The sequence below is a fragment of the Pomacea canaliculata genome, linkage group LG6 (genome assembly GCF_003073045.1).
Source record: "Pomacea canaliculata isolate SZHN2017 linkage group LG6, ASM307304v1, whole genome shotgun sequence".
NCBI lineage: Eukaryota > Metazoa > Mollusca > Gastropoda > Architaenioglossa > Ampullariidae > Pomacea > Pomacea canaliculata.
In genome coordinates this window covers 10,350,590-10,378,464 of record NC_037595.1, presented here as the reverse complement: position 1 = coordinate 10,378,464, position 27,875 = coordinate 10,350,590, and the positions used below count along the sequence as shown (strand labels likewise).

Below are 27,875 nucleotides of genomic sequence, written 5' to 3'. Positions count from 1 at the left end.
CCGTAACTGCTTCCGATGGTGTTCGCAAGGGAAGTAATCTTTATCGAGATCTTTGGACGAAGAGGATGTTAATGTTGTCGTGATGTAAACGTCTGTTCCAAGCGAACAATACATATGTTGTTGGTTGATGTTTTTTTTCTCGATCAAATTAGGTGCATGCTATCTTATATTAAGAAAACATTATTTATTTTTTACTTATGTATGCCTCATTTTCGCATATTGCCTTATATTTCTCCGTTTTAGGCTTATTACGTGGGTTTTCTAGACAAAATGCAGACGATGTTTTGACATCGAGGCTTCATCAAAAATCAATAGTGCAACAGCCGGCCAAAGTCGAATATTTCTTTCTTGTGTAGTGGCATTATTTTCAGAACATTTAACGTATATATATCATTTAATTTTTTTTTAAGACTCTGATCGTTGCAAAATTGATCGAACTGGAAGTTTGGAGACAATTTACTATCACAGAGCGTCGATGGCTGGAAGACCTAAAGAAGTTGTGATAAGAAATCTTCCATAATCGAGCAGTAAATGCAACAAATTTGGAATAGTCATGATTCACCAGTGTGTAGTTGTAAATACACTTGGATCAGCCATCATATTGCGATCTCGAAGAAGTTCTTAAATACGGTGAGCAAAACTCCGTGCAAATATGGAAGACACACTACAGCAACTAGGAAAAGAAATCGTTACACCAAAGTTTGGCGCAATTAAAAACTGCTGTAATTCAGCACTTGGTAAGTATAAATCGTGAGTCCATACATTGAATGAAACTTACAAGTAAATAGTGGACGCATTTGCTATTCCTAATGCTATACCTGTTAAGATTTACTTCACCATGTTGGGGGTATTGCCCTAAAGGTTAATTACCTGCCAGATTTTTCACTTGTAATTTTTTGCTGGTTTGGTTATATGAGACATATCACACAAATTTAAAGAGACACGCTGATTCAGATTAAGGTATTAACTTAATGTGCATGGTATGTATGAATTTGTGCTGCTTGGTAACATGGGAAAGAGGGAGAGAATGAAGGGAAACACATCTGTTTGCAGAATAAAGAGAATATAATATGAATAAGTGAATATGTTAAGATCATAATTAAATATAATGCACATTATTTGTCATAATACACAATTTGTTCTTCCAGCTATACTTCAAAATGAGGAAGCCTTGCAAACTACAGAAGCATGGAAACTTCGAGAAATCTGTTTAGAACCACTACAGCTAGCTCTGGAATCTCGAGCTAAGAAACTGGCCTACCATGCACTTACAGGCATTCAAGTATGTGACAAAAAAGTGCCTTTAAAAATCTTATTAAATGATGATTGACTTATCATCAGTATTCGAGATGTGAAAAGCTTTTATTTGGTTATATGCTGACTTTGCCAGTTGTCTTGTGAAAATAACATGCCCATTTCAATTCCTCATCTGAAACTCTAAAAAAAACCCAGGATAATGTGGAACACAAAGCTGGGAGCAAGCTGTGTTCTAATATACTTTCCAGCAGTGCAACACAGATTTTTCCCCCAGTTTTAACAGAATTTGAAAATATGGTTTTTTGTGAACATGAAGGTAATTTGTGAGCAAATTTAGGAGCGCTAATTAGAAATAGCTTGTGAACAGTTTGACTTATCCCTAAGAACATTACTTTGATTCAACCAGAAGTACTGGTTGTATGTTTTTGCATACATCAAGGAAAGATTAATCATTTATTTCTTGTTGCTGAACTTAGTTGTTACAGAAATATGCATAACTGGCATAAAAATATTTACATTAGATCGAACAGCTACTGGGTTATTTGGGCATGGCCTCATATTCTTGAACTGAATGATTGTTCTAGCACATCTTTCGGGATGAGCGATTTCACTCCAGCTTGGAGGCTGGCGAAGAGGACAAGTGGCTTCCAAGATCTTGGACTGAGGACATTGGAACTTCCAGTGCAAATGCTTGCCATTGAGTGAATAAAAATTATGCTATGCACCTGAGTAAACTTCTCCAGCAGCTTCAGAACAATGTTAAAACACATTTTATAGAATATGTAAAGAATCAGTTTAGCAAAGCTAGCAAATGTGTGTACATTTTGATAGACTTTGCTTACTAACATTATTCTTTAGTGGAAAGCGTACTGAAAGATGGGTGGTACATATTCATAAGCTTCATTTACTAGCAGTATTCTTGCTAGTGAAGGCTTACTGGAAAAGTTCTTTTCCAAAAGATGTTTAATGACACACACTAGTTTGGCATAACTTACCTGTACATTTGGAGTCAATGCTATTATTAACCAGCATTTTCTTGAAAGGAATTTATGGTTGTGCTCACTATAGATGGCAGCGAAATGATAAATCATGGATTTCTTAGTCTTCTAGAGTGAACACTCATTGTACCAATGCCAAACAGCTGTGTCGCTAATCACTTAAATTACTTAGTAGCCTTGTTTGAAGAAAAATTAGGTAGTTGGAGATTTGGGGAGTAAACGACATCAGCAGCTGTGCATTTATCATTGATCCATCTTTTAAAATATAAAGTTTTGCTTGTCATATACAAAAGCAGAAAGAATTGGGACAGGAAACAGTGAAGTCATAAGACAGCAATTAAAAGATATTGTTTTAACTTTATTCTGTCAGACAGGTTATCTTGAATATATATATAGCTTTAGTGAAAGGAGGCAAGACAGATTATCACTGAAAGAGGATAAACATATGCATGTTTTGCAGCTCCTGTTGAACATGACTTTGACAACAGCCTGGTGCATGAATGCACGCATTGTCACAAAGATATCTCAGGTTAGTCGTCACCGGCTGTTTATAGCCATAAAAAAATATGGTATCTGAGAAAGAAAGTCATAGTTATAGATAGCATGGTTTGTGAGGAATGCTTCATTAAAAAAAAACAATTGTAGATCCTGTGCATTTATATTTATCTCTGTTTTTTTATTTTTGTGCAAATGTCTTAGACAAGAACCAGTGACTTGTTACTATACATTAATGTAATATTTATACAATGTTTGGATGCTTTATAGCAGACAAGTTTCAACATCTGCAACTACAGCCTGTTGCTGCTGAAGTATAAAAAAATAGTTGTTGTTGGGTTGTTTTGTTTTGGATGTTGAATCTGAATTTGTTTAGTGTCTTAAGAAACGAATTGGACATTATTATGTGAAGCATGATTTGCTTTAACATTTTGATTTACAGTGCTATCTCTTTATTTTTTTTCACTTTGTTTTTTACTGCTTTAAAATCTTATTCACCCAAGCATATGAAGAGAAGAAAAGCAAAGCTAGGAATGTTGCTGTAAATGGCAAATTTGAGTGATAAGATGTATTTGTGTTTCAACAATTTGTGCAGTGGCTGGTTACAGCTGTATTACACTTGTTGAGAAAAAAGCATTGCCAAAGTTGGTGACATTTATCACAAACCTTATACTTCTAATCTGTTCTTGTCTTGCTGTGGGATAGGCTATTCAACAGCTTCTAACGTAAAGAACTGGCAATTGAAATATGCTCACTGACTGTGGTTGCAGCTATATCTGAGCTGTCACGCAGCCAGTCCTCGAAGCTTTGCAGGCCAGATGGCTGCCACATGTCTGAAAGAGAGTCTGGCAGAATGGTATGGATGTCAGACATGCCAGATTCATAGGTCAGACACCATGAAAATATTGATGGCCAGGCTGGAAAGTTGTAAAGATGGACCAGCACAGGGCCAAAGGGAAGATTGCAGTGATGGCTCTGACATGAATAAGAATGGGGAGGGCAGTGTTAGCCAGGTAAATGAGTTGCTCCAGTCCTGTGAGAGAATACAGTGGTGTGGGCCAGACCAATGCTGATCAATACTGGCATGGGCACAGGTGTCTTTAGAGGCTGCAGAGTGAAGCAGGATTACAGGCATGTCCTTGTCATCTGCTACCTGCATGTTAAATATGAGTGCTCCGTCTGCATCCTGGCTACAGTTTTGCTTAGTGTTCTGTCTTCCATTAGCTTCACAGAGATAATGATTTAAGATAATGTTATGATAATATCAGAAAAAAAAGGCAGGTTTCACTATTTTCAGTTTTGGATTGAGGTATCAGCATAAAAGTAGGTTCCCTCCTCTTTGATTTGTTATGGCACATTGACTTATTCAGTAATTGTTTCAAGGATCAATAGATGTCATTGTTCGGAAAGCATATTAGCATATTTTAACCCACCACATTTAACTACATTAGTTCTGAAATGCAGATAGGAGAGTGTAGCCATTGTATGCTTTTCTACACATAGCACAAAGAAGAATAGATACTAGAATGACATCCATCTCATAAGTGCATCTGTCTGATTAAAAATTTTACAGATTTTACTATTTCCAAGAGCCAAGACTTGAAATCTATATGAGATTGAAACTGCACATTTACTTGTGTCAGAAGTTTGAATTTTGACTGAAAAGCGTGAAAAACTGCCATATGGAAAACACTGGATTTCATTATTTCTGCTCCCTTTCCCATACTTTCTTAACCCTCTTTTCCAAAGACCCCCAAAAAAGAAAGAAGAAAGGTAAGCTGTTTATCATTAATATTGCATATTGAGTACAAAAAAAAAAAGGCTTTGTGCATTTGTCAGGATGCATGGGAACTACTCTTGGACATTTACTTTTGGTGAAGGGAAATATTGCAAAGAACTACTACCCCCTCCTATATTTTTTTCTGTTTGCTCTTTGTTTGATTTGGATTCCTTTTTCTTTTTTGTTTTGTTTTTGTTATATATTGTGTCTTCAGGTACAACCTTAGTAAGATGCTTAATTCTGAGGCAGGGTTTGTGTGCTTCACCATTTCCATTTTGGTGTGGTTTAAGTCGTGAATGGCATCTTTATCTTTCCACAAAACATTCACCATTGTTGACATATTATATTCCTTTCTTCAGCTCTTTTTTTTTGTCATTTCAGTAAGTACAGTAAAAGGCGATAAAGTTAAATAAAAGAAACAGCCAGCTTTGATGGATATGAATAAAGTAGAAATATTTGCAATGAGCATATGTGTTAGCCTTTATATAACAGTATCGTGCAAGAGGAATAATGAATCTCAGAGTGTAACAGGACAGTTTGATTTAAGTAGTTTTTAAGTATTTATCAATTTCCTAATCAGCGTTTTTGTTGAAAGACTGTAAATAGTGAATAGTAAGAAATGTGTGGTAAAGCATACATAAACCCTTTGCCTCTTGTGGTGTCTTTGAGGTGTGGGATGCCTGATGGTTGCAGGTATACATAGAAACCTATCGTGACAGTTCACAAGGTGTGCGTGCACCTGTTCAGGCTGCAATGACTCAAATGTTGACCAACTTTATGGAAACTCTTAAGGAGATAGAGAACAACGTGGTGAGATAGTACTGATTGTGATTTGAAGCAACAGGCAATATCATTTAGTATAAATATATATTGTATGCTTATTTACTTTGTGATCTGGCAAAAGCATGTGATAAAAATAGTAAATGTTCATTTATTTTGGCATGGAAAAGTAATAGATTCATATATTATAAATAGATAACACCAGTTGAGAATTGGCAGACATTAGGTCCATCTGTTATAAAGATATGAAACAGACTGAAAACACGAAATAAAAAGTTAGGAGATTTAATAAATTTAATTATATTAAAGTGACTTAATATTACCTGTGTTTGAAGTATCATTCACAATTTATTTGCTTTAATGTGTTGAATAATTAGTAGTTCCAGTCTCTTCTTGTATGGCCTTGACCTTAATTTAAAGGCAAAACATTTGTCCAAGATGCAGTGCAATAGCTTTTTAATTTTTTGGATGCTTGATAATTAAAAATTACACAACATATATATAGTAAAATCGTATAAAATATATATATTTTATATATGATGATAATGGGATTGGTTTCATGATCATCCTGCATTTTGAGGTGGCTGGTGCATGTTTGTTAATGTTTACTAACAGGTGGATGATGGGGATGATGTGTTGGCAGACTTTAAGTCTACAGGTGAGTCTGACATATGGTGTGACATGTGATGGAGATCATTTTACACTATTAAGAATTTGTAAAGTTTCTTCTTTCCTTTTTTCTTTAAGAGAAGGTTTGTAAACATTTTATGCAACTGCTATTGAAAATCTATAGTGTGACAGTTGTGGATAATTGCAGCACCAGCTGGCAGCATGGAAAGTATTATGGAAGAAGTGGTGGCACTGCTGCATTTCCTCTTAGATAAGATGGATGGGACCCAGAGGTGGGTTTCTTGATCTTAACGCCTTAGACATCTTATTGTTACGTGCACTATCTCTCTCAAAAATATGCGCTGATACCATAAACTTTATTTGTTTGAAAAAAAAAAGCAGTTTCTGCAAGAGTATGGTGGTGAAAGCCCTGTTGTGTCTTGCTATTAGGAGTATTGTTTTTATTGGTTAATTTGTAGTAAACTTGAAGTAACAAAAGCTGGAGGTGACCAGTGTTTATTTTTACTCAGTTCAACACCTGGCAAACATGTATTGCTACTGTTACTGGAAGGAGTTCATGCCATTTTGAACAAAGTGCCCACTGTCATCCAACACAATGCACTTTTTCAAGAGCTTGTATGGTGAGCAACCACTTTGCTTCATCTCTTTGTCTTCCACATTTCCCCATAGTTCACTTTTTACATTAGGGCGAGCCATACATGTGTTTTTCATACTACATGCAAACTCTCCATGGACAAGGTGTGTTTGGAATATGGTGGGTTACTTTCATTTTTGTACCAAGAAGTAAGAACATTTATAACACCATAATAACTATTGCAGTTTTCATTTTCCTCATATTTTTCAATTTCTTTTATTTAAAATTTTTTTAAAGTATCAAGATTCATGTAAAACATTTTTTTTATTTCATAACAGGAAGCATTTATGTCCTACACTTATCTCCCTTCTTGGCACACCAAAGATGGAAAAATCAGCCTCAGCACAGCGCACAGCACAGTCCAAGGAGGAGATGGGTCGGGGGTCAGGCTGCTCTACCTCTGCTCCAAACATCATGGCTTCTGCTGCCAAGGTCATCTACAGGTGAAAAGTCTACTGATTTCTTATAACTTAAACTCATATCAGAGCAGATTTGATCAGATACACCTTCAGCTGGTTCCTAATCTTTGAGGAGTTACACTCAGTGTCTGTTAAGCAACTTGTTGTTTACAGTTGTGTGAAGGGGAGTGCATTATTACCCTAAATTCCAGATGAGTGCTTTACACATTGGCACAACATTTTAACCAAATTTTTATTCATTATTTTCTTTCCACAATTTCTAATCATATAGCATTGCATCTGAGCTGGTCCGTCTTGTTGGAACTGTGGGCTCACTGCGACCTGTGCTAGAGTCACTGTTTCATCGAATGCTGCTATATCCTCCTCCTCAACACAGGCTTGATGCACTTCGAATTGTAAAGGAGGTCAGTCTCACTAACTGGTTTTTTAATTCCTGTGAAGTTAAATAATAACTTTAAAGAATTCACATTTCATTAACTTGTTATTAAACTTTCTTGTTCCTCCTGCACTTTATCTTCCAGAAGTTAAGTCTTTAATTAATCTGATACAGTTTAATTAATTTTTCTAACTAATTTGTCCAGATTTTATTTTTCTTCCCTCTTATGTGTGGACAGGGTGTCATTTCATCAAAGCTTTGTTTTTATTGCTTTGGTTTGTGAATGCATAATAGTGTGTAGCAAACGAGAAAAGATATGTAGTAGGGATTTGGTGTATACCTAGTCTTTTTGATTTGATTATTTTTACATCTTAGGTTATATTTTTATTTCACTAAACGTTTACTGAAATGGCATTGTTCTGGGCTCAATTGAGTACCACTTTGCAATAATTTTTATGAAAACACACACATTTTATGTTTCACTACTCTTTAAGTTTGTTTGAATTAATGCATTCTGTCAGTGCAGAATTTCCATTGTTTCAGATGCTAGGTAACCCTGAACGACTTCTTGATTTGTGTGCTCCTGCCGCTGAAGCAGGTTTAGTAAAGATGGCCATTGCTGATGTTGGGCTAATTAAACTGTGAGTTTCACTTTTTAAATTAATAAATAATAATTTCTAGACAAATCATGAAGCCAACAATTAAATTGCATATAGAAAAGCTCCCTGTCCTATCAAAAGAAATACAATAACTGTTTCTCTTTACTTCTTTTCTTTTTAAACATAAATGCTTGTTTTTATGTACAGGATCCTGGATGCTGTGCAGGAGTGCTGCCACTGTAATGATTCAGCCATTTGCTTTACCTCAGTCACCTGTGTTGACAGCTTACTGCAGTCACTGGAGTGTTTGGCACATGGGCAGGCCATTTCTGACACATTGCTGGTGGAAATTAAGCATGCCTGCACTGATTTACAGAAAGGTGGTTACATCTTAAACTGAATAATCTTGATTTATATTTATTGGTTATGTACATGAATCATACTCTTTTTACAGAGTAGACATAAGACTTTTTAGATATTTAGCAAAAATCAGTTGAATCAGCACAAATATGCCCACATGAAATTTTTCACAGTGATGCTTAGGCAATAAATTCACACAAGTAGTTAAAATCATTTTATTTTCTGTCCTCATTCATGAGATCATTAAAGGACTGCAAAGATTTTTTTGGACATCAGAAAATTTGTCCTTGATTTTTTTTTTTCTTTTGATATTGTGTGAGGTGCAAAAGAAGTAAAAATTTATTTCTCAGTCCACATTGTATATCAAATCTGAAAGGAGCATTGACGGATATGTTTGTTTTTTTTTTTTTTTTATGTCAGCAGGGAGTCTGGGCAATGGTAATGACCTTGACATTTATGGCGGGTCGATGAGGGAGGTTCTTCAAAACCCCTATGTCAGTAAAGATCCTTCCGTTTCTGACTCACCTCCAGACTCACCTCGGCCAGTGGCAGGTGAGTGCATGCCTAGCAGGTTATTTAGCCTTCATACTCATTATGGCTCTTTCCACAATTAATACCACATGACACATTAGTAAGGAGACTGCATTGTCTTCTGCTGCATCCAGACATTAAGGGACCAGTCTCATATAGTAATAAGAGGCTTTTTTTTTTGTTTGTTTGTTTGTTTGTTTGTTTGTTTTCATTTGCTGCAACTAATTTAAAGGTGTCATTTTTATTTGTCCAGACTCAGATGGCAATTCGGAAGCTAGCAGCATGGACATGCCCACTATGAAGCGAGTGACAGTTCTGCGCATGTGTGACGTGGAGGGAGCTGAGGTCCAGGCAGAGCATGCCGCAGCTCCATTAGAGAATGCAGACCTGGAATGTGCAGGTGCTGGCAATGCTACTCCTCAAACTGACAATACTGAGAAAGTTTTACTGAGCGAAAAAGATGCGCTTGATTTGAAAGAGCTACAGAATGGGGCCACAGATGCTGCTAGTGATTGGGTAAAACCTGAAGAAGACGAATGTGAGAATGCAGGAAAGTGGTCTAACAAAGTGGATGTCAATACAGCTGTGAAGCACCAGCAGCAGCTGGATGACCAAGATGTGATTAGACAGAAGTATAAGGTATGTTGCTGCAGAATTGTTTTATGTATGCACATTGTCACCTCATGCCTTCCATACTTTCACATTTCTAGGTGGTTCTTTTCTTTTAATATGATTGTTAACTATGGTGAAAATCCTACAGAAGCAGACTTAAGATGTATTTCTTCTATATAAACACATTCCATGATGCATAAGTGTTCTTATGCTTACTTGCACTTTGGTAAGTGTTGGACTGTTTTATGCCTTTTAAAATCAATAATTTTGATTAAACAAAAACATAAAGATAATGGGATAGAACTCCACAAACCTTTAGCTTCACCTTCCTAAAATGAGTAGCCTTTCTAAACCTGTGCAAACGTCAAATGAAGACAAAAAAGAAGGGCAACTGAATATAGGGATTGATGAATATCAAGACTAGAAAACATTGTGTACAGAATACTTTAGAAAGTTTCGATGCACATAATTTCTTTTTTGATTTGCATAAAAGTGGTGTGTTAAGGATTCATGTAAGTAAGATTAATATTTCATCCTATATCTAATTATTTAGATCCATAATCATAATTTTTGTCACCTGTAATATTTATTATATTTGTAAATTGAGCGAATTTCATGCACACTAGCACAGCAATGTCTATATCAAATTATCATTTTTAACGTTAAATAGACTGATTTTATATCAGGGTGAATATGCTACCTGTGCAGAGTTTAATATCATTAAATGTCGTACTGGCATTACAAACTTTTAAGATAACAGCAGATTGCTTATATAGTGTGTAATCTTTGCTACCCAAAGACTTCTTTATATAATGGTGATTAATTGAAACAAATTTAGCCGTTACTGTTGATTTTCAGATTCTTCGAGAGCGGTTGGAAGGTATGGAGCAGCAGAATGCTGCTCAGTTTGTACAACAGCTGCATGGCATTACTGCAGACTTAGTCACAATGCTATCCATCACTGATGTAGATGAGGCCCTGCAGACCTTTTCTTCTAATTTCTGTGCCAGTAAGTTGCCAGAAAGAAAAAGAAAAGGCGAACAAGGAAATGTGAATAATTTCAGTAGTTTACAGATGTATAGGAAAATTAAAAATTCTTTTAAATTAGCTTTTTGTTTTCAGTCATTGAGATCTGGATGTCAGATTAGCAGTGACAAAGAGTAGAGAAAGCTATCTGTAGGTGGAAAGCTGGCAAATAGATGATTAATGACAGGGGTTGCATGTAAAGAGACAACGGGGACCCAGAACAGAATCCTGAGGAACGCTGTAGAGGACTTAAAAAAGGTGGGAGGAATGTGAACCAAATGATGATAGTCTGAGATAGGTCATGGAGGTTACTCTTTAACTAGGAAAGGACTGTGTCTTGAATGCCAAAAATGAACAGAGGCAATTGACCAGAATGTGCATATCAAACACCACAGATGAATTAAGGAAACCAGCCTGTTGTCTGTGTCACAAAGGAGATTGGGTCAAATGGTGGAGTGCTATCATACTATGATGGGGACAGTAGACAGATCAATGTATAGGCAGAGCATGAGGTGTTCACTAAGCTTTAGATCTTTGAGTTGGCTGCTACTTTCACTTTCTTTTCAGCAAAATGTGTGGATTTTTTTCCCCAGACTTATCAAAACAGCAGAGCACAGAAGTTCATGCTTTTGCATCAGGAGAAGCCTCTCCTTCAGTTGTTCTCAACGCTGATGGAGTCTACACAGCATCAGTGGCTGCACTGCAGCTCTGTTACAAATTATCACAAAGGGGTTTCTACAAAGATAAAGAATCACACCACATCTCAGTGACACAGGTATTGGTAGTTGATATGTGTTGCTATATTTATAATAACAACAGTTCAGTTTTGGTGTATGCTGTGTAGTTGTTTATTCTGTAGTCTGCATCAGTAACCCAAGATTGCTTGGCGATGGTTGCATTTCTACTTATTACTCGCCAGAGACAGTTTGTGGATGGGGTGCTGAGCTCAGGTCTGCTGCTGTTCCTGTCTCCTACATGGCTGACAGAGGTTTACAAACAGGTCTTAGAGTCTCCATTAATGGAAGTCACCAATCTAACTACAATGGACACACCCCTTTTGCAGTTCTTAGAAGGTAAAGTCTTATTTCAATTATGTGTTTATAATAGAATATTAAATTAAATTAACTGGCATTTCTTTGAAATAAGATTATTAGCAAGTATTTTTATTCAGTCCCACTATGTTTGGATAGTGTGTCATATGCATGTAGAGGGATATGCACAAGCATGTTTGCACATATATATATATTAATACAAAACCTGCATGAGTTTTACTGTGGCTTTGCTTTGGATTCTTGAGATGTAATACTTCAAGAAACTTGGCAAAAGAAGATGAGCTAGTTAGCTAGATACCTCTTTATTCTAGCAGCATTCAGACTTTTCAACTTGAGAGGTTAACATAAATTTTTGTTGTGTTCAACTGTATTAAAAAGCAATGAAAGAAAAAAAAAGATTCTGTGTACCGCCTGTAGAAAGTTAATAATTCCCTTGGCACTTGACCACAGTTTCTCTTTGCTGTGTAGTTGGCAAAGATCCCCATCTGGATTAACTGTGTTGGCCAAAGTTACGCACTGCCATGTGGAACCCAGACAGATTAAATCTTCCTTACAAAAAGTCTGGAATTCCCCTATCGTGTCATGGTGGATGCAAACTTTTGTGGTTTGCATCACACGTGGCTTCCTCAAGATGCATCTCTGATCTAATAATGCTATGAGCATACAATTCTACTTGTGCTTGAATGACTGAAACGAAGTAGGGATTTGAACCATGAATCATTACAGTGTTGGGGGTGGGTGTATATGAGTGTGAAATATGTGGAATGGAGTTATGATTGATACTGTGTTGTAATGGCAAATGCTAGTGGCAAATAAAGTATTGTTATATTCAGATGTACAATATCGATTCTCACTTTTACCCATGTGACATTTTTTCTAAAGTAATTAGTCATCTTTGTAGATAAGAGAGTTTGATTGTTAAAAAATGTATAGTTATTATTTTTCATCTATTTTTTGGATGTGTACATATAATTTCAGACTTAGATGGCCTTGGAAGCCATGAGATAGGAGGACAGTTCTTGTTTGAATACCGAAGTGAGTTGTACAGCCACTCCAGTGGCATGACATCTTCAGAACCTCAGGAAAAAGTTGATGCAGGTGTGTTCCAGCTTATCTTCATCTAATATATTTTTTAAGGGTATTTTTTTCTTGCACACTTTAAAACGATTATGTGCCTGTAGTGTTGTGATGCATGTCATGAAATAGCTGTAGGTAGGTGATGCAGTGCAGGAAGAGCTCATGTAAGCACTGACTTGTTGCAGGCAAGCTGGTGGCACAGTGCATCCTGCGCACCTGCTGGGATGGGCTATTGGATGTCTTGTCTGTGCTGCTGAATGGTAAGAGCTCCTGTGGCATCTCCTTCAGTCTGGGGCTTTTGCTAGGCATGGAAGGAGCAAAGGAGGAGACACAGCGAGCCCGCGATGCCATTTGCCTCAGCCTGAATGGGCTGCAAACAGCGTCTCGCCTCTCCTGTGTTCTCGGTAAGACAGCTGTATGACTGTAAGAAGTATGTTTCAGGCTTTTGGGATGATGCTTGTGTAATGGTTTGCACGAAAGGTGTGTCCTCTGACTGGATGGTAATGCTAGTTTGTTGTGAACCTTCCATCATATGCTCTGCATCTTCTGTGTCCTATTGCTTGCACTACACAAACCACTTCCACTAAATACTTGTCATCACGCTACTTTGTGATGGTATGTGCAGGTCTCCAGTCCAAATGTGGGAGTGCTTTTTCACAGTTGGCCAGCACTTCTTGCGTGCGGGAAGACTTGCGAGCAACAGCAGCTGGACCTGTCGATGGGAAAGGCAGTTTGAAGGCAGCTGTTCTACGAGAGAAACCCAGACTGGTTCGACTCCATGCTGCCAATGTTCTCAGCATGGATGTAGTCATGACAACAGGTTTAGAAGTGGGCAGCCATGCTTCTGACTGCTGGAGACATGTATTCAGGTGCGTGAAAGGTGATCTTCCAAGTGGTTTTGCTGAGTGTTTTAAACTTTTTTTTCAAATCTTAAATGACTTGCTTTTGATGGAGTATGTGATGAAGAATTCTGTATTTATTTAGTAAATTATCTTAACAAGTAAGAAAAAGCACCTTAAAAAGAAAGTGAAAAAAAAAAGTGAAAAGTAACACCATCTTTGTGGTATACAGGTGCTGTGCCCACATTTCAGAATTGGAACACACATATTTCAGCCATGGCAACCATCAGTCAAGTCTTCCCAAAGTTCAGCAGGAGCAAGCACCTGATGCTGAGAGTGCAGGAGACACAACCATGTTAGTTGTTAAATAATTATATGATGTTCTTCTTTTAAGTATAGGAGACACTGTGCATGGGTGGTGGTGCAGCATGCACACAAATCAGTCACACCTGATGGCTACATCATAATTAAATAGAAAAAATTAATTATGCTTTGGTGTAACTAAGCGTTCACTGTCATGTGTAAGAAAAACAAATCAACAGTAAATCGTAATTCTTGTCCCATAGAAGTCCTAATCTGAAATTTCATTTTTATGTCTAATTTCAGACCTGATGCAGAAACAGTAGAGGGTCCATTTATGACTGCAGCAGCTGTGCCTGTGGCACCTCGCATCAACGTAGCTGAGCTTATACGACAAAGTAGTCTGGAATCTGGGTGGGAGACTTCTTTGTTAGGTGGAGGTGTACTGACACCTGCTCAGGCTGCAAAAGCTTTATGTGGCTTGTCACAGGAAGTGGACATGTGAGTATTAACACATGCACACATATGCAGAGAGATTAGCCTGCATGCAGACAAATTTATTTGACAGCTACTGATGTATTCATTTTTTTCTTTCATTGGTGGTCTTAAAATATTTAACATTTGCTACAATTAAGAATTTAGATTAGATCCTACATTTAAATTGCTGAGTGGTGTATGTTCTGAAGATTTTGCTTATTCCTTTTCTTTTGATTTTTTTTTCCAAACAGTTTGTTTGAAGATGCAGCTTCCAAGCTGAACCTACAGGCTCTCCTGAGCTTTCTGACAGAACTAGGGGAGGCAAGCAGGCAACAGCTGCAGTCTCTGCAGTCGCACACAGATGCTGGTGATCCATCTGACATCTTGCCTGTGGTGACACAGAGCAGCCAGCATTGCCAGGGCCCTCATCTACCGACCAATGCTCTTCACCTGTATCGCCTGCAGGAAGTCCTGCTGGCAGTGGTTCATAGTCCCCGGCCACTCTTGCATCTCATGCAAGTGTGGGCAGCCATCTCACCCTATTTGGTGGAGGTTATTATCTTCCTACTCAGTTTTTTGGGACGTCTCGTTTTTATTCTTGTGTGTACTTTTCTGACTGTTGTATGCTTACTAACAGAAAGGTTTTGGAATCATCCTTTGTTGTAAATTTGCTTGCATGTACTTTTAAGCAGACCCTTAACAGACCTTTACATGTTTTAATAAAAAGTACTGATGCATATTTTGTATTAAAACATGTAAGTTTTAATTCTGTGAGTTTAGTGTTGATGTAGATAACATCAGTTAACTTAAGGTGAAAATTGGTATTATACAAGTACAAAATGAGACTTCAGATAACGAACATTAATATTATAATATTGTTTACAAATATGAGGTCAAATAGCCCAGATTTGTGCCACAAGAGCATCTTATTCAACAATAAAAGTCCTAGCTTGCTTTCACATTTATTTACTGATGCATACATATTTAGGCCACAGGTCACAGGGATCGTAGTGTCTCCAAAATGGCAGTAACTTGTATCCATGACTTTATTGTGGCCATGCTGACTGGTCACCCTGAGCACCCACACTTCCATGTCAATGAGTTCCTGTGCAAGACATTTGAAGACATGCTGTGCCTAGAGCTCTGTGACAGTGATGTCCAGGATCAGGTGAATACTATATGGCTTTAGGATAGATAGTCACCTGTTGACATATCTGATGTTAGAATAAGAAATTGTCATGGATATTGTGATAAGATAATTTTCATGAAATTTCCCTACTTTCATTGTGCCATTGGTGCATGTGTTTGCAGGTAATCTTCTAAAAGTAAATAATTTTCTTCTACATTTGTTTCCCATCTGCAGATTGTTTGCTCCATTTGTGAACTTGTTGAAGCATGCACAAAAGAGCTACAATCTGGGTGGCGCCCTCTCTTTGGGGCCTTGCGGAGTGTTCGTATTGAGATTACAGCTAATGAAGAGGTGAATGAGGCAAGACAGCGACATGTTGCAGCAGTTCTTGATGTCTTTGAGGTTTACCTGAACACAGATAATTTGCTTGTCTTTGCAAATGCTACAGTTGACTGCATTCTCTGTCTGCTGAAGTACGTTAATGGACCAGGTGTGTTACGTGCAAACATCAAATAGCCTTGCCAGTAATACGTTGTCACATGTGTAGTCACAATAGTATTAATTTATTTCAGATTTTCAGGCCATTTGCTGGATGGAACAGAAAAGTTGGCAAACTAACAGAAAAATAGTATAGGGGTAATAATGTCAGTAAATACAACAAAATACCACAAGTACAAAGTTTCCTTATCAGTTTGTTAAGTCACAGGGGTTTTTTCATTCTGCGTGTATACTACATTTTTTTCACTCAAGCATGCTTGTAGCAGTAATAATATACTGTCATTTTGCTCACCAGGAATGTTTGAAGATGAGGATGGTGAAGACAGCTCTGACTCAGGCAGCGACATGGGAACCACAGGTGTCAGTTCTGAGAATCTCTGCCTTCCTGCTCTAACTATCTGACACGCTGCAGCCATATCCTGGCATCCATGTGGAAGATGCCAGCTTGCCCTGTTTTCAAAGGGGCCTTCAGGTGAGAAGTGTCATAAACATGTTTACCTCCAAAGGAGGTTGGTTGGCATGGGGTGAAGTTATTTGGGCAGCTGGTGGTGCAATGATTTGGGGTTCATATCTTGGTTTCAATATACCTTGCTCTGGATGTAACACCTGTTTAGAGGGATGACAATTGGTAAGTTTCTCTGGATACTCTGGTTCCCTAAAACTGTGTGTGTGTGAGAGAGAGAATGAACGAGAAAGTTATGATTTTAATGAATTTGCAAGGTGGCTGCTGATAAGTGTATACTTTTACCTCTTGACCTCACCTTCATTGGCAGGTAAAGTGCTTTATAAATAAATATTTAATATTAGTCATACTGAAAGATAAGGCTTTATAACCCTGATATGAGAAGTACAAGAGTGACTTATTCCTAAAAAAAATGTAGGTCCTGAATTGTTGAAGTTATGATATTGATATATTATACCAGAACTAAGCTAAGCTCATTACCAGGTATAGCTGTAGGTGTAAGGCATAGTTGTAAGTGCAAGATGCAGAAGACTGAAATTGCATGTTCATCGTTCTTTCATTGGTACTTAAGAACCTGACCCATATTCCCATCTCTTTCAGAATACAGCTAGGGTCCACACTGGGCCTGGTGGATCCAGTAATTCCCCATATGAATATTGATCCCATGCCTTTGGACTCTGCTCTTTCTGTGGATGCTGTGTTGAAAAACTGTACAGCAAATGGAGGGGGATGCATAGATGATGAGATTCAGAGGCCTGATGGACCAGTCGACTCACACAGCATCAATTCTGTGGACTCTGGCATGCATGATGGAGCCATTGAAAATACTGTGTGTCCTCATGCTGGTATGACATTAACCAACTAATGAATTGCTTCATTGCTTATGTTTATCTTTTTTAAAAAAAAACATGGGGTCAAGCACCAAAACAGATAACATTTATCCCATCCCCACTACCCCCTCTGCCCCTGGGTTCTTTTCCCACTTTTCCTGTGCTGATGTTAAGTTTTGCTGGGCAGAAAGATTTCAAAATATTTTGTTTGTTGAATCTGTATCATAATAAATGTTTCAGCTCCCTTTGGCAGCAACTACAATAATCTAGTCTTGTTAACACTTGCAGAAGACCTGGAATCAAATACCAGAAGTGTTCCAGGCTCCCTCCAGCTGTCTCCTCTCAGCCTAAACAAGCTGGACAAAGGATCAGGTGTACTGCACGTGTGGTACCTGTTGCTGGATGGACTAGCCACAGCCATTACCAGCTGCCCCTGCTCATTTCAGCCTCAGACACTGACCACCCTGTTTGAACTACTTCACAACACAGCTGATGTCCCAGGGTCCAGCTTTGCTTTGTACTGCGTCAATCATCTTCTGCTGCCCATGCTTCAGTCCTGGCTCAGGCATGGTTCTCGTATCCCTGGTTACTGGGACAAAGGAGCCATCAACTTCAGGCAGTGTTGTGGTCTTACGACAGATCTTGTCGTGGAGTTCATCAGCAAGTTCACAGGTAAACTGTTGTTGATGAAAATCAGATTTGTATTTGCATTTTATATGTGGGAAAAAGTGAGTGCATGATGGAGAGCATGTTCCTCCATGTGAAATGCTATGCAGTTTTCCAGGTATATTTAAGTTAAGTTACGGTTTTTGGTCAAGATGACCGGTGACCCAATGAACAAGGAGTCTTTTTTAAACTGTACTTAGTTCATTTGATATTATTTCTTGCAGAAAGTCGTAGTAAAGGGCCAATGCTCAGCCAGAAACAGTCTATTTTAAACTGTATTTAATACTTTTCAACATGCAACTTCAGCAAAAAAAGTCAAACTGTTAGTCGTAATTTGGGGAGATGACATTGATATGTTGAAATACATCGGTGAAAATTTGGGGGTCATATCTAAGAGGGGATTGCAATATTGAAGATCTTAATGAAGAGGTTTTACTATGTTACTAAGATAAGTTATGAAAGTTTGCTTTCAATAAAACTGTATTTGAGAATGCTGTGTATGTGACTTGGGTTTGTGCATACATGTGTGTGGGAGAGAGAGGAAATGGAATGTAAAGCTAGACTATATTTACTATGCTTTCATCAAGGAAGTCTGGTGAGGTCCACATGCTGGAACTGATGTTAAAGCAACTGTTTGATGTGCTGAATGAGTGCGTGGCTCAGCCAACAGAGGTGATTTCTCGTCTTGGCTGCTCTTGTATCAGGTATATGTTGTCTTTATGCTGCATGATTAACACATTTATGTATAGCTTTTTCCTATAGGTTATTGTCAAATTCTCTTTCATTAGGGAAAGCTAAATCACATTACTTCTAACAATCTTTCCTACAATGCTAGTCCTTTTTCATACCCTTCCCTGCTCGTCTTCCTTTTGCAATGTCATATTACTCTCAGTTCTTGTTATTTGGTTCCTCTTTGCATTTTCTGTATTTGTTTTTATTTATCATTAGCACTGTTGTTTATTCTTTCATAGTTTATATGTTACTTGTTTTCCTGTCCCTTGTATGCTGTCCATGTCTCCTTGTTCTTAGGTGTTAAGAGCATGCTCCTTAGGAGTGTGAGTATGCGACTTGCAAATTTGCTTTTATTATTATTTTTAATCAAGCAGTAAACTCACATTATCTCCTCTTGTGTTGTTTAATGTATTTATTATTATTATTTTATCAAATACTGTACAGTGCTTTTTTTTAACAGTTTGCTATGGCAAATAGCAATCAGTGTCTTGGGACTGAAACAGAATCTTATGAAGATCATAGAAGAATTTTTATCTCTGGGGATAAAAAATCAGATGAATGTTGCAGACATGTGCTATTGAGCTCTGGCCCATTTCTTACGGAGCCTATGTGGAATATCAGTGCTCAGTGTCTTGAGCGTACCTTCACTATCACAACCTACAGTGTCAGGCAGCTTATGACACTTTTCCACCCCAACTCAGACAACTTTTATGGTGATATTGGTCAAGTTAAGGTGGCCACACGCAAAGACTGTGTGGCCATGGACAGCATCAGGCTCAGGCAGTTAGCACAGCAGGTATGTAGACAGTCAACTTTTAGTTTTGTCTCAAAGTATTCATACAATTATTTTCAGCAGATTTTGAAAATGTATAGTCGTAGGTCTTTATTTTAGAAAGTGTATATAGAAAATGTTTACTCTTACAATTGAGTGTAGATGTTCTTGCTCAACAGCCAGATGTGTGGCGTTTCATAATTAAGACTTTTGGTTGTCTGCAGGTGTTCTTGCTTGACAGTCAGATGTGTAGCATTCCACAGCTGCAATATGACCTGGAGGAGGACAAGTCTTTTGTTTTTTTGCTGTATCCTCCAGAGCATCATGACAGTCTTAATCCAGACCACATTTCGGCCAGGTTGGTGATGGCATACCTGTGGATAACAGTATGTATGATGGAAGTGTACACTTTGCATTCAACATTTAAGATTGAAAGAACTGTTACTGGAATGCTTATCATACTAAACATCCTAGCCCTTATCACATAACCACTTATAATATTTACGCACAGAAATTATTTGCCGCAAATGTCCAAGGTCACAGTAGTTTAGTCTGAATCTTTGTTCTTCAGTATTTTATTGGCTAGTAGGTGTTTTTGTTTTTCCTAGTTTGGCCATAAGAATTTTGTGCTGGAAATGTTATTCTTTCAATCAATCAAGCTGCCTTCTAGTCTATAGCACTGTTGACAGGGTGATGAAGCTGTTATTATCATGTACTAGACTAGGCTGACCAAAGAACATGTTGAATATTAGCTCAAAGAATTTAAGTTGAGTAACCAGGCCAAAGAACTAAAGTTATGTAGGCAGACTGAAGAACTAAAGTGAACAGGCAGACCAAAGAATTTAAGTTAAATAAGCAGACCAACCACAGCAGACTTGGAAGAGAACAATAGAGAGTGAGGCAAAACCGGGTCCGCTGGCAAGGTGTTGTTGCAGCCCTATGCTCCTCAAAGGAAAACAAGGAATAAACTAAGCAGACCAGAGAACTAAAGTGAAAAAGCAGACCAACGAATTTAAGTTAAATAAGCAGACCAGAGAACTAAATGATTCTAGGAAGAGCTAAGAATTGAAATCTATAAACAGACAGCAGAGCTTAACCTGATCATGTGAATGGAAGCAGCATGACAGTGTTGGAATGTGCTATTACTTGCAGGGTTCCTCTTCGAGATATAGTGGTGGGCTTGCTGTCTAATCAGTTGCTGCTGCAGACACTGGACTGCATATTGTTGGATGGCGTAGGGGATGTTAAACAGTCTAAGACTACTGCCAATCGTGTTTCTTTGCCAGGTAATTACAAATGTTGATCTCCAACGCCTTCAAGTCCAACAAAATAATCATGTTGCATGTAAAGCCATACGTCATACAATACCATATAACTTTATTTATCCCCAGGGGCAATTCAAGATAGTGCTCATACTAGCAATAACAAATACATATACATGTTAGAAAAGAGATAATATAGATGTACACGTTGAAATAGTGGGGTTTTTTCTTTCACACATTCTCTCTCACACACACATTTCCAACAACAGCAGATACAGTTGGTTACCCCAGGCAACCTCAGGCTTATACAAAGTAACAGCCAGTCGAGTTTATCGGGTGAATGGCACATGAAATGAATGAGTTGTGGCGATGATTGGTTCTGCATACAGACATCATGTACCTACAGCCAGACTGCAAGAGTAAAATCTCTCATGCCAACACATGATCAGAACTACAGAATGTAGAATAGGGAGTAACTATTTTTTAACTTCAGCATCCACTTTTCCATTTTTCCTGAAACTAAGAGGGTTATTGTGCTAGAATAATGTGTCTAAAAACAGGGTGGCTAATTTTTACAAGGTTGTGGGTACAAGATGACTTTTCCCATTTAATGCAAATGCTTATTAAAAAAAAAACATTGTCCAGGACAACTAGATGGTGGTAGTGGGACATTATTTCTGGTGATAAATGTGAGCTCCATTTTTCATTTGCATGCATTTTTATTCTCAGGTTTACTGCCATATATGTCTACACGGAGCATCATGGCTTTTTTGTCCATCTTGGAATCATCATACCAGATAGCCTGTGAATTTGACATGCGGCCTGGTTTGAAATTCTTGCTGCAAAAGGTGATTGGCCTGGAAGTGGCTGCCAATTTATACCGACAAGCTGGTGCCAGCATGGTGCTGTACCTTCACACCTTGACACACCTGTGCTCTCATCTGGATGGTCTCAGCATGGAGAAGGTTCAGACAGTTTTAGCAGAAAGTCAGACTTCAGACGGAGGTTCTACTAAATGCACTCTGTCTGCTGTGACGTGCAATAAAAAGACAGGGGATTCAAACAAAGCGGCAGTTAATGCTACAAGATGCATCTTGGAAGATAAGGAAAGTGAGCCTGCCTTCCAGCCCACAAAGGCAAATGCCAGTGAAATAGAACCAGGAAGCAAAACAAAAGTGGAACCTACTTCTGTCACACAGGATGTTACAGCCAAGAATTTACAAACATGCCCAGCAGAAGACCCACAGACAACATGGTGTGTGCCGACACAGACAACAGTCCCAAGGTGGAAGTCTGTTGGTATGAGCAGCTTCGCTAAGCCATGGGATAGTGCAGATGTCTTTCTACCTCTTTTGCGCCACAAATGTGATGAAGTTTGTCAGCAGTATGTTGACATTTTGGCAGAGGGCAATGATGAGTCCATTGTGGACAGAATGGCCAACAGGCCTCTCTTCTTTCTTATCGCTCAGCCAGATGACATTACAGAGCTGACTAAACCCCACAAGAGCAAAAGCAAGGATGTGAAGACGAGGAAGCCACCGCTGAGATCAGAGAAACAGGGAAAAGACGAAATTTTGGAGCCAGCTACTGTGATCACGCCAGCAGAAACCCAGCTAGGTTTGAAGAAACATTTTAACACGTTCGTTTGTGGAATGCTAAGTTACATAGTTACATCCATTGATTAGTTTTGGCATTAAGGCTTAATTCAGAGCAAGCAAACTAGGAAATTTTCCCTGAAGTAAAATTAGTTTAATTTTGAGGATAAATGTATGCTAAATGCCTTTTATCCTACTCAATCCAGTCAACTTTGCATGATCATTATGGGGGCCAAGAAGCCACCAGCATAAGATTGAATAACTCTTACCCTTTATCAGGATGGTGTCCTCGGTCTACTGGTCACTTTTTTTAGATGTGAGCTGTATTCTTCAGTCGAAAGCTTGGCACCACCTTCCTGCAGGTAGAATGGGAGGGCATAAGAGTTAGTAGACATTTCCAACCTTACTAAAACTCATTTTACTCCTTGTTAACCTTGAGAAGCCACTAACACACCTTGAAGCCAGCTAGTTCTGGTAGAAGGAATAAGTTGGGCTTGCTAAAAAAAAAGTCCTCTTGATCTCTGCCAAACAAGGCGGAGAACAAAGCCACATCATGTAGAACAACTCCAGTGCCATCTAAACAAAGCCTTGCATAGACAAGGCCATAAGCATGTAAATGATGGAAACGGTAGCGGATGAGGTCCTCTTGCCCAGTAGCCATAGCAAAGCATTGGAACAAATTTACGCTGGGACAAGCTAAGCAGGCCCACCTGTCCACACCCCTGAGCCATGATGCTGAAAGTCCAAGAGAAAATGCCACCCATTGCCATCTGATATGACCAGCAATGAATGGCGAACAGGGTTGTATAAATGGCTTTCATTATCACTGGCATTCCCAGTCCATCAAATCTGTGAAGGGGGGAGAGAAGGCCCAAGAGGACTGGCAGTGTTAGAATGATGAAGGAAACTTCTGACCCTTACTGCTAAGACCATGCTGTAGATGCTGTCAGAAATGTTTATCGTTTTTTACAGTACTTTAGGGCCCCCCTTCTCCCCGCCATCAGAAATTAGCTTGTGATTGGTTTGTTCCAGTTGGGCAGAATGGCACTGAACTAGAAAATCACTCATCAAGCGAAGATGATGAAAAACATGAAAAGACAAGTGAGGATATCACAGAGAAAATTGATGATGAAGATGCCAAAAGGCTGTGCAGTAAGCGACAGCTACGAGCAGAACGAGAGAGCAAGGTCAGCATGTACTAATCACTGTGAAAACTCTGTTTGTCAGAATGGACAAACATAAATTTTACCACCAAAATATATACTCTTCTTGTCTGATTGGATGCCATTAAGTACTCAAGCTCTGAAATTTTAACTGCTAACTGTCTTGTGAATTTTTTCAGATTTATTTATTTGTTATTTTAAGAATGAGTACAACATGGAGTGTGAATAACCAGCTGTCAGTGTAGAATTGGTTACACTTTGCTAATATTGGGTTGCTGTTTTTTTTTTAAGATATATACTTCAAGGGTATCTGGCCATCTCACACAAAGTAGAACTCCAACCTTAGTTTTCTTTTAGTACACACATCAAACAGTTTTGCATGCTAGTGTAAATCAATCAGTGTTGCTGAATGGAAATTGACTAAATTGATATAAAGGAAGAGGAAACATATTATTTAGAATGGTTGTGTGTGTGTGTGTGTTGGTTTTTTTTTCATGCAGGTGTACTCTGTAGCCACAGAAAAGGTCATTCAGAATCTGATTGGCCAGTATAAACGACACAAACAGCAAAATGCCATGCCTAGTTCCTTCATCAAATTTGCCAGGCGACATCCATCAGCTGCCAGCAGGGTGCCACGTCGAGAACCAGTTGATGATGCCATAGACAAACAGCAAAAGAGTTCCATCATGAAGGTCAGTCTCAGTCATGTCTGCAGTGTGGTTCACAGGTAACTTGGCATATAATTTATAAGGTGTAAAACATTTCTTTTGTCTTTATTCATTTGTTTTATAATTAGCTAGCATATTTTTAGCTATTGATTTATTTGACTCTAGGTAGTGATGTATTTCTTTGAGTTGTAATACTTGTGTGTCCTTATTCTCCAACATTTTCTGTTTCGTTTACATTAATTACCATTATCTCTTAATATTTACCATATCAATTTCCTTTGTGTCATGATATTTTAAAATATTGTGGCTTAGATTGCATTTGTACACATTTTGGGTAGTTGTTTACAGAAAATTTGAACATCCTTTAGATCTAACCAATTACAAGACATGCTTTATTTCAGTGCTGTGTCTTATAGTCTGTTAAGTCAAATATGTCTCTCAAAATTTATATAAAATTTTTATACTTGTTACACATCACAGTGTAAAAGAGTGGTAATTTCTTAAGTGGCAAAATGCACAGGGATTGCTATACTAACTGCCCATAGTGTGAACACTTGAAGAATGACACACTGATTACTAGATTATACATCTTGCATTTTTATGACTTCAGAGAATATCATAAAAGCCGTGTTTTATCCATGCTATATTTTAGTAACTTTAAGTCTTAATTTTGCCATATATTTGCCATGAACACCTGTGTGCTGTAATGCTGCAGGACAGTGAAGCACGTCGACGGTCTTGGTCAGAGATGCTGGTGATGGTACTGCAGCTCTTTCTGCATCTGCCTGATCCTCGCTTTCATCCTCTCCTACCAGCAGTTTTCTTTTGTGTCAACCAGCTTATTGCCATGCCCAAGAACCTAGCCTCCGTGATGTCCTGGCTCAGTGGTTCCAGCGCCTTGGTCAGCTGTATAACTTTGGTCCCAAGACCCAGAGTCCCTTAACACCACCTGTTCCTCAGCCACACTGAACATAAACAAAAGGCTGAGTTTCCCAGAGACCCAAAACATAGTGAGGACTGTTACCTCATTGGTCCCATTATTTTTCTTGTTTAAACTTTCTGATATTTTTGGTTGTTATTATTGTCTGAGAGCTACCTGGTGCATGTTACCAATGTTTTTTTGTGGGTTGCATCATCATTGAATGGTGTTAGATTACTGAGGTACTTTTGTCTTGAGAGAAGACATGGGTTGTTCAAAGCTATGAAGAGTAATGTGAGAGGTCGAAATCTAAGTATTGTGCAGTTTCCTTTCCCCATTTCAACTTTCACAGTTATACCTGTCAGTGTCCTATCTGTCCTCGTTTCTCCACATACCCAATCACACACTTCCATGTTCATGTATCCTTTCAATCCTTCTTACCATAGCCTGTCAGTACTCATCTAATCAAATCCTAATTTGTTTGCATTAAATCTTTTTCTTTCTCTCAAGGAACTGATTGGGATGCTTTACTTTTAAGATTTTTCTCATATTTGCATCTAGACTAAGAAAGTCACCAATTCTTTTATTGTAGTTGATGAGGTAAATGATTAGTTTTATTTTTAAGATAAGTTATTTTATACACCTTCTGTGTTCTGAGTATTTACATTTGTTGAACATTTCTATCTACATGTTTTTGAGATTTTTATGTAGTCCTCATTTTATTCAAAGGTCTTTAATGGTCTAGCCATAAAGGGAACTTTTTTCCAAGTTTATTACCATTTAATGCTGTGATGTTTTGTTTATGCCTTTTCCACATTCCATTCCTTGCCAAAGACATTCCCTATTTTTACTGCCATTTATTTGTGTATCTATAAATCAGAAACACTATGCTATTTATTTGCAACAGATGATTATGCTTCTGAAAACTGTGATAAGTTTCTCTGTTTGCACTACATACAATGCAGCAGCAGAACAGAGAGTACTGTAAATCAAAGCATAATCTTAACAAACCAGAATAAAAGCTACTATCAATCGTAACTTAATTATTACAAATTAGAATGAAACCAATCGTAAAAAATTTATCAAAACTGCACTGATGCCGCATAGCCTGCATTTTTCCTTCACCTGATATACTCAGGGATGAGTTTTGCTGGCTGCTCACCATGAAATTCCATGCTCACTGTCCAGATATTATCACACCAGAAGCAACTCAGAGAACAGAATTGAAGGTTTGGGATAAACTTGTATTAGAGGCACTTCCAGCAGAATCAGTTTTTCAAAGGTTTTATAGGATGTATAGCAAGTAATGTAAAGACGCGATTTTCATGGTGTTCTAAAATAAAACAGGTTATGGAGAGGAAGGAGACCTTCTGTCACCAGCAGCCCCTCTCCCTCAAAAAACCTTGACTCCATTCTGGGCAAGGTCAGAGAAACGATTTTCCAGTATAAGGTGGCTGGAGTATCTATGCCCGTTTATTCAGTGTCTGGCTGAGCTGATCAGTTATGGTTAAGTCTTAATAACATTACACAGCAGAATGCGGAAGACTAGTTTCCTTTCTTGTTAATTTATTCTCCTCCCCTCCCCTCTCCTCCCCTCCCTCTCTCTCCAAGTTCCGATCTGCCTCAGGTACACACAGCTCTTTATTTTTCTGTGGTGAGATCCTATTTGTAGCCCTTTCTCATATTGGTTAACGTTTTTTTTACACAGTAACATTTTACAGTCTTAATATCTACTACTGTATTAATATTAAAATAAACTCATTTTTTGCGTTCAAGAATTGTAACACATATTGTCAAAATCTCGTACTTTTTGTTGTTGTTTTTCAATAGTCTGCAGGTGCTGTCTGCTGACAGTGTTGCCACCATAGGTTATATGGGTGTAGTGGGTCACAGGGCATACACACTGGCACAGACAGCTGAAAATTGTTAATATTGAGAGAATCTTCATATTTTTCCTGTTAACGATACAAGTGTGTTTTGTGTAATTCAGACGACGTGGTCGGCTTTTTCACATGTAAAGCGGACATTTCCTTTTGACCAGTTTTTTTTTTGTTTTTTTGTCATGTCATGTTTTTGTCATGTTTTTGACTAGTTTTTTTTTTTATTATTGTTTTTGTCATGAAGTATGACAAGAAAATCGGCGTGCTACCCTCCCTTTGTAATAACGCTCTAGTCAAAATATTTACGCTGTGTTCTGCCATGCTTGAACATCTGGCTTGGTAATGTAACTGTTTTGAATGGTTATGATCTAGTCAGAGGTGCCACCAAACAAAGTGCAATGTAGTAAACACATCAGTCACTGGTTGATATCACAGGTAACTGCCATCCAGATATCTTGGTTAATGTTCTAGCAAAGAGCAGTATTTGGTTCCTGTCATGGGAAATAAAACCTGTTTTGATTTCTGTTGATTGTTTGGTTCAACGTTTGGTAAAAAAAAAAAAATGTGTGCAAATTGTGCTTTTGCTCATGCATTTGACGTTGAGACTAGGGGCGTCTCTGTGTGTGAAGCAGGTATAGGAGGGGGATGTGCTCTGCCCCGAAAGACGATTCAGTCATAACCACTTCGTGGTCGCCGACGACAGCGAGAAGACAATGTTGATCGGCGCAGCGCCTAAATGGGTGACCATTCACGTTGAATGTAGCTCAGCTGGGATGTTGACACTATAGCCATGAGATTGAAGACTGGGGGGTTGTTTCCTGACTTCCCCATGGCCTGATCTTCGGATCCGGTTACTGTCTCATTTTCTTTCCCACACCAAGAGTACCGTCGGTGGCTTCCCTACACCCTGCTCTGTGCGTGCGCTGATATTATCTGCCGAATGCTATTTGAATATTAGTTTATATAAATTCAACTTAAATTGCTTTCTTCAAATCAATGAAACAGTAGGTCTCTCTCACACACACATACACATAAATACAAATGCACACAGATACC

At 38.3% G+C, this 27,875-nt stretch overlaps 1 protein-coding gene across 1 annotated transcript; it reads left to right on the top strand.

The window, feature by feature from the left end:
- The first annotated feature begins 54 nt into the window (after positions 1–54).
- On the top strand, positions 55–27,030 carry LOC112566058 (brefeldin A-inhibited guanine nucleotide-exchange protein 3-like). Its single transcript, XM_025241989.1, is given in 38 exon segments — positions 55–737; positions 1,149–1,282; positions 1,842–1,940; positions 2,626–2,784; positions 3,521–3,763; positions 5,224–5,340; positions 5,926–5,968; positions 6,128–6,212; positions 6,450–6,560; positions 6,853–7,017; positions 7,265–7,397; positions 7,913–8,010; positions 8,176–8,348; positions 8,749–8,880; positions 9,113–9,498; positions 10,330–10,480; positions 11,091–11,272; positions 11,417–11,570; positions 12,528–12,647; positions 12,812–13,030; positions 13,252–13,495; positions 13,698–13,820; positions 14,072–14,266; positions 14,494–14,794; positions 15,231–15,410; positions 15,606–15,861; positions 16,165–16,260; positions 16,263–16,341; positions 16,933–17,177; positions 17,451–17,834; positions 18,415–18,532; positions 19,128–19,356; positions 19,557–19,690; positions 20,485–20,618; positions 21,324–22,211; positions 23,222–23,376; positions 23,853–24,044; positions 24,736–27,030. Coding segments are annotated over 38 exon segments (7,170 nt in total). The 5' UTR covers positions 55–652; the 3' UTR covers positions 24,964–27,030.
- The last annotated feature ends 845 nt before the right edge of the window (positions 27,031–27,875 follow it).